The 7,436-nt window shown below is 52.7% G+C and overlaps 1 protein-coding gene across 1 annotated transcript; it reads left to right on the top strand.

The window, feature by feature from the left end:
* The first annotated feature begins 580 nt into the window (after positions 1 to 580).
* Positions 581 to 6,904, top strand: LOC131268991 (protein single-minded-like). Its single transcript, XM_058271301.1, has 10 exons — positions 581 to 590; positions 1,680 to 1,874; positions 1,940 to 2,757; positions 2,830 to 3,035; positions 3,766 to 3,872; positions 4,036 to 4,183; positions 4,297 to 5,199; positions 5,281 to 5,443; positions 5,582 to 6,037; positions 6,110 to 6,904. The coding sequence occupies exons 1-10, from the start codon at positions 581 to 583 to the stop codon at positions 6,509 to 6,511; spliced, it is 3,408 nt and encodes a 1,135-aa protein (XP_058127284.1). The 3' UTR covers positions 6,512 to 6,904.
* Positions 6,905 to 7,436: the final 532 nt, after the last annotated feature.

The raw sequence follows: 7,436 nt of genomic DNA, 5'->3' as shown, positions 1-7,436 counted from the left end.
TGAATTTGAACTACCCAACACAAAACGCCGCTCGAATGAAGTCCGGCCCATCTGACTACAAGCTCTTCAAACAAACCTCGTGACTATCGAACATTTTCGAACAACATCTCCAGGCCTCAACCCGGTAGCGACCGTGCGATCATTTAGTTATTACAACCTCATCTGCCACAACTGAAAGACTCTTTCATGTGTCGCCAGTCGTTTTCCCTTTGCCCGGGCGTTGTTGCTGGTGTTGGTGGTGGTGGTGGTGACTTCTCCCAAGCGACGGCACCGAGCCCCGCGACGCCCGGGCCCCCGCCTCGTGGCCTGCTGATCGCGCCGGGAAACAACACTGCCATGCCACAGTCGATCGCCGGACGGTGACAAGTGCAGATGCTTCCAGTAGCAGTGGTTCCGCGACTTCGCTAACGGTCGGGTCGTTTAAACCCGTGTCGAAACGTGATTCTAAAACCGCTTCCAAAGGACCCGGCTCAACCGAGCCGGATTGGCCTTTGATTGCCTGTGACGGCTTGATACCAGTGCCTTCTGATCTTCCGATCCGTGTTGTTCGACGTTCGCGCGCGCAGAGACGACAAGCAAAATGCCGAAAAGTGAGTTTTCCGCGCACGGCTCGGGGAGTTGGGATTGTGATTTGATTGTGATTTTGCATGCGATCGCCAGGAAGAAAGTGAGCTTGGGAGGTGACAGATTGGCTTTTTTTCTGGCTGGCAAACTGAAAGAAGTCTTGACTAGTCATCGAGTCCCGCTTCGTGTCATGTGAAAGGCAGTGAATTTTCTCAGCCTGTACTTTTCGCCCTTGGCCGAGCGGCTGAGGCAGTGGGAAACTTCCGTCACGGTCGTAAAATCGGAATCGGGATGCGTCTTGGCGCGCCTCGGAAAAAATGTTTTCGTTTGCCGGCGCGGAAAATTCGAAATACACACGCACACACACATACACGTACAGTGCAACTGAGCTATTAGTCCCGAGTAGTGCCAATGATTTACGATAACGTTCACTTTCGAGTTTGAGGCTTGCCAACAATGGATCGGTTTGTCCACCGTCTTTACATGGGTGTTGCTACTGTGCGGGAGAGTGTTGGTACGCGCAAACCTGCATTAACTTACCCTGGTCGGGTTGTACGTGGTGGGCTGTGTACGAGAAAGTGCCTTATGCGTCGTTTGGTGCTGGGAAAGGACAGGTCCTTAGAATCTTGCCCGTTGCACAGAGCTGCTGCGCGCTTGGAAGAAAAAACCACTATGGATCGTAGTTCTCCCCGATCGATAGGGAGAGAGAGAAAGGAAGGGAGAGGGGGAAAGTTTGATCTCGGGGTCCTCTGGTTGCGCGGGAACGGTACGGTCACGTACGATGAGGTCATAAACTCATAATAGGCGTGTAATAGAAAACACATTGTTCCCATGCATGAGTCGCCGTCGATTAGGAAGGCATCTCACATTTCAAAACTGGTTACTAGCACTGTCGAGGGAGTAAAATCCAGCGTCTTTCCAGCTAAAACCGTCGATCGCTCTTTGTCGAAGTTGGTGAAACCGTGCACAGTGCTGAAGCGTGGAAGGTTTTCCAGTAAAACCCCGTTGGTCGCTGCTTGTCGTTACATTCGAACAATGAGCGCACTGTCACCGAGTAGAGAAAACGCTTTGTGGCGATACTGATACTCACTACTCAACTATTTCCTTTTGATCAGGTCCTATATCGCACACTGCGATGAAGGAGAAGAGCAAGAATGCCGCCCGGTCCCGGCGGGAAAAGGAGAACGCGGAGTTCCTGGAGCTGGCCAAGCTGCTCCCACTGCCGAGCGCCATCACTTCGCAGCTGGACAAGGCCTCCATTATACGGCTGACGACGTCCTACCTGAAGATGCGTCAGGTGTTTCCGGAAGGTAGGTACCGCAGGCTGGCGGAACAGCGTGTCTCAGGTATTCATTGGCCACTTTTGCTCTATTAGGTCTTGGCGATGCCTGGGGCTCCCAGCACATCCCGAACAATCCGCGCGATCTCGCCATCAAGGAGCTCGGTTCGCACCTGCTGCAGACGCTCGATGGCTTCATATTCGTGGTGGCGCCCGATGGCAAAATCATGTACATCTCCGAGACGGCCTCGGTGCACCTCGGGCTGAGCCAGGTGGAGCTGACGGGCAACTCGATCTACGAGTACATCCACAACTACGACCAGGACGAAATGACGTCGGTGCTGTCACTGCAGCCGAACATGTTCGTCGCACCGGCCGGTACACCGAACCCCGACACCGGTTCGCTGCTGCCACCGACACCGTTACCGTCGGCCACAGCTCCCAGCGCCAGCGAGACAGGACCTCCGGCCGATTCGCCTATTTCACCTGTTTACGCCAACCTTCTGCATCCGGGAGCGGGCCCGGATTCGCCACCGCAAAGTATCGGTTCGGCCGGGTTACCCACCGGAGTATCAACCGCAGATTTACCACCGATGCATCACCATCACCATCATCGGCATGTCGGGGGGAACGATTCGCCTCTCGGGAGCGGCGTTTCGTCTTACGGCAATTCGTCCTCTTCCGGCTACGGACCTCATCAGCAGCCACCACACCAGCACCAACAACAGCAACAGCAACAGCAGCAACAACAGCATCATCATCATCACCACGGCCACTATCACCATCATCACCACCATCACGCGTTCGGTCAGCATCAGCTGTCACAGACGATCGAGGTGGAGCGGACGTTCTTTCTGCGCATGAAGTGCGTTCTGGCGAAGCGCAACGCAGGTCTCACCACGAGCGGCTATAAGGTATGCCACCATCGTTCTCTGAAGTTCTGAACTTCCCGTATCTACACACATTTCGCTACGTTTCTCCCTCAGGTGATCCACTGCTCCGGGTACCTCAAGGCGCGCATCTACCCGGGCGACGCAACGTACGGCGACGGGCACAGCTGCATCCAAAATCTGGGCCTCGTGGCCGTCGGCCACTCGCTGCCTCCGTCGGCCATCACCGAGATCAAGCTCTATCAGAACATGTTCATGTTCCGCGCCAGCATGGACTTGAAGCTAATCTTTCTCGACGCCAAGTAAGTGACTTCCGAACTCCTGCAATATACATCGCACTATCCGCGAACTATTCAATGGGTCTTATACCAAGGTGACTCTAGCAAGGTTCCAATCCGTACCTTTCTAAATCTATAACTAATAGTTGATTTTCCAATCCTTCTGATCCTTCCAATCCTTCTGGATCAGTTACGAGAACCAACGGAACCATGCCAGAATGCTATGCAGTGGTCAACCCGGTCTCTCATTTTCGTAACGCTATAGCTTCGTCAGTTTCTGTTTCTGTGTTATGTGTTAAGAGAAGTGTTTCGCCGATTAGGTGTTTTTCCTATACTGCCTGATACCCTCCTACTTCCCCGGTAACAACATGCTTCCCAAGGATAGTATTCAAATTCTCCACCCATCTCCATCTTCTTTCGAGAGCAACAGCAAATCAATTCTATCCATTAGCAACACAATCCCGCTTAAGGTATGCCTGTTGACAGAAAAGAGGCACGACAAAGAAAAGGAACGCGTTGAAATCCTCCTAACGTGTTCAATCTCGAATTTAATTGAAGTACTAAGTGCCGGCGCTCACTTTGTTTGAGTTTGGCTTCGTCAGCTCGTTTTCCCGCTTCCGGTATTTCCGCTCGCCGCCTTCCCCTCACGCGCCCCTTGGCTGTCGGAAAATCAATAAAATATATAACGTGGCCCCCTGCGTGTGTTTTCTCTCGTTTTCTGAAATTTTCCCGCCTGGCACCCGCCATGGCGCAGAGTGGCGCAACTTACCGGATACGAGCCGCAAGACCTGATCGAAAAAACCCTCTACCAGTACGTGCACGCAGCCGACATCCTTCACATGCGCTACTCGCACCAAATCCGTAAGTAAACTTTCGTCCTGCGAACTGCCGGGAGCGAAATCGATACCTTTTTCACTCGCGCACTCACACACACACACACATACACCTTTGAGCCTTGCGTCAGTAGTCGGGTGGCGGGAATTAATTGTGCCTTTTTTGTTTCGACCGCTTGTTCTTACGGCAGTGATGTACAAGGGCCAAGTGACGACAAAATACTATCGATTTCTGACGAAGGGTGGAGGCTGGGCTTGGGTACAGTCGTATGCAACCGTCGTGCACAACACGCGCTCCTCGCGCCCACACTGCATCGTAAGCGTCAACTATGTGCTGAGGTGAGTAGGAGTCCAAACAAACAGTTAGCTGAACAAGTAGACAACCTATCAGTAGATTGTTAGGTTACGTGAGGGTTTAATAAAATACAATAATGGATGATTTGTCCTTTCAGCAACCAAGAAGCCCACGATCTTTTGCTAAACGAGGTGCAACAGCATCCGACTCCGACCCAGCACCAGCAGCAGAACGCGTCAATATCGGTCAAGCCGGAGACCGTAACTCCGGTGACGCCGGGCAGCGGAACCGGGCTGAAGGACCGTGGGCATGCGAACGAACCTGCAACTGCACTAGCGGCAGCGGCGACGGTAGCTGGGCACACGTCCGGCGTACCGACGCATATGTCTCCGATCGGCGGTACCGTTGTTGGGTCGGCGCTAGGTCGTGGCGGGAACGAGCCGCAGCCACTGCAGCCACCGCAACCGCAGCAGGCCAGCATGGCCTACAACCCGCTGCTGTTGGCAAAGGATCTGCAACAGCAGCATCAGCAGCAATCGGAGCAGCAGCATTCGGGCTTTCACCAGCTGGCAGCGCTAGACGACGATGCCAGTATGGGTCCTATACCTGGTGCACCAACGGCCTGCCTGGTAAGCCATGGTGGTGCGACGTCGTCCTCCACACACGATGATTACGAGCTGCAGATGCAGCACTACGGTGGGGCGTCGGGCCAGCTCGATGGTTCCACCTCGGGTGGTATTGGTGACGCTAGTACAGGTGGTGGATACTGCCTGGTAGGCTCCACCACGGGCACCGCCGGAAGCATGCTAGTAGACGCTGGTGGAAATGGTGCACCGGGTGGCTCCGAGACGTCGCCGGCTGACGCGTTCCTGGATATGCCGTACTACGACCAGTTCTACGGTGGTTTCGACTCCCGCCAGGATTCCATCGCTCTGCGTCCATTCTCTGCTAGCTCAAACAGCTGCAGTAGCTCGGAGGGTGAAGGAGCGCTTGCAGCACATCACGGGCCGCATCAGCAGCACCATATGCAGCACCATCTACAGCAGCATCATCATCATCAGCATCACCATCAGCATCATCAGTTACAACAGCAGCAGCAACAGCAGCAGCAACAACCGCCAAGCTATGGTAGCATGAGTAGTGATAGGATCGTGCAGTCACTTACTCTGCTGGGTGATGCAGGAGTGCTTCGTCAGCACGGTGGCACCAACGAAGAGCATATGGACTACCGGGAGCATCACCAACATCACCATCACCAACAACAGATGGTGGAAGGTACTCAAACTCATCATTACCCGATTCAAGTGAATGGACGTCAGCAGCAGCAGTCGCAGCAGCAACACCATCAACACCATCCGAATCTGGAGCACCAGATGATGGAACAACAGCAGCATCACCATAATCATCATCACCATCACACTCATCAACATCATCATCAACAGCAGCAGCAGCCCACCAACGGTGGTACACCAAACGGAGCCTTCTTGTACGAAGCATCGCCAGCAACACTGGATGGTAGCACCAGTTCTGCCTCGCCGTTCGATACCATCCCATCTCAGCAGCTCGGGTTCGACCAGCATCAGCAGGGACTGCTAGCGCATCAATCGTTCCGCCTCCAGCACGAACTCCAGGTACAAGAGCAACCGGCGCCAACAGAAGCAACCCATGCACACCTGCGCAACCGCAGCATCCTTGCACAAACGGAACCACGGGTAAACGACAGCCCGCTGCAAAACGGGGCACGCACCACCAACGGGGTTGATGGTCCGACCTCATCCTTGCAATGCAGCAGTCCGGCTGCCGGCGGCAATTCAACAGGCAATGGCAGCACCCACACCACTGACGCCATTAACAATGGAGGAGTGGTAGTCGGTTCCGCCGATTCACAGAGCCATCGGGTTGAGTTTGGGAAAGCCAGTAGCAATAATAACAGCAGTAGTAGCAGCAGCAGCAGCAGCAGCAGCAGCAACAGCAGCAGCACCAACAACAACAACAACACCGCCACTAACAACAACAACAACATGGATAACATCAACAATAACAACAACAACCACACTAATCACAACGCAACCAATAGCAATGTCCTCAAGCGATTTAACGGCGTGGATGGCGGCAGCAAAACCTCGAACGGTGCCACACTGGAACCGACAGTTCGAGCTCATCACCATGCACAGCAGTACGCTGAAGCGTACGGCTCGGTGCCACACTACACGAGCGTTATCGTAGAGTCCGCGACCGCGCCCGGTTTCTCCGGTGTCCTCTCCTCGGTACCATCGGTTACGCCGTCCAATCCCGGTGCCCAGGGACACACACAGCTGTCACCGAACACCGCTGCCACCGCCGGTGAGTTCGTACCACCGCAGTGCACTTGAGTGCGCGGTTTTCAGCATTCCCGGTATCACCTTTTTTCGACAGGTCAGGCGAGATCAACACCTCAACGGTAACTAATCAAACGGACAGCAAACGGTAGGAGAAAAGCTTTCGATAGCCAGAGTTTATCAAACAGGTGCTCACCTGTTTCTCAAACAATGGAACGATCTGGTGCCAGTAAATAGTTGAATCGGATAAAATTGCCCATCACATGAACAATATGTGACCTCCGCTGCCTTCCGCATCGGGTCTCCATAGCCATGCCGATTACTCTGATTATTCTGATTCCGCGCTATATTCGGATTAGCATTTGGTGCCGAACGAAAACTGTTCCAATCAACGAAACGTATGCCGGAAAAGGGGACAAGGATGGAAAGCTGGGAAAAGCCAAGTGAAGGCGGAAGGGGGAAACCAAACTTTCTCCTTAACGATTACTACAAGGGTTCGGTTATGAATAAGCGAGGGATTAGGTTATGTTAGTTTTTTTTTGGTAAGCAATAACATTCATCTCACATACGGAAAATGTACACCGAAGAGTAAGAAGCAACCGCCTTTACGAGCTCAAACGTTTGGATTAGCGCTGGGCATGGCTTTTAATTAATCGATCAGGATCGATTCCCTTTTAGCTGCTCCCTCATCTATGTTCAATCTCTTGGTCGCAAACATTTTTTTCCCTGTCCTTTGTTCCAACTACAATTTCCTTCTGCTCGCCGTACGATTAAGTTTCTTATGTTTTGCTTCTTTAGGCCGTCTTTCGTTTGTTAGTGCTTTTTCCGTTGAATTATCCTTAATTTTTCTCACACTTACAACAATCAATTGGAGCATCACAAGTAATCAATTCAATACAATCATATTTAAGACTATGAGGAGAGCGCATTCACATTTGCATGATATTAGCGATAGGTTTATTTTGTATTACACTGTCGT

Source organism: Anopheles coustani, chromosome X, assembly GCF_943734705.1.
Source record: "Anopheles coustani chromosome X, idAnoCousDA_361_x.2, whole genome shotgun sequence".
Taxonomy (NCBI): Eukaryota; Metazoa; Arthropoda; class Insecta; order Diptera; family Culicidae; genus Anopheles; species Anopheles coustani.
Note: the sequence above shows the minus strand (reverse complement) of the source record. Positions and strands in the feature narration are given on the sequence as shown.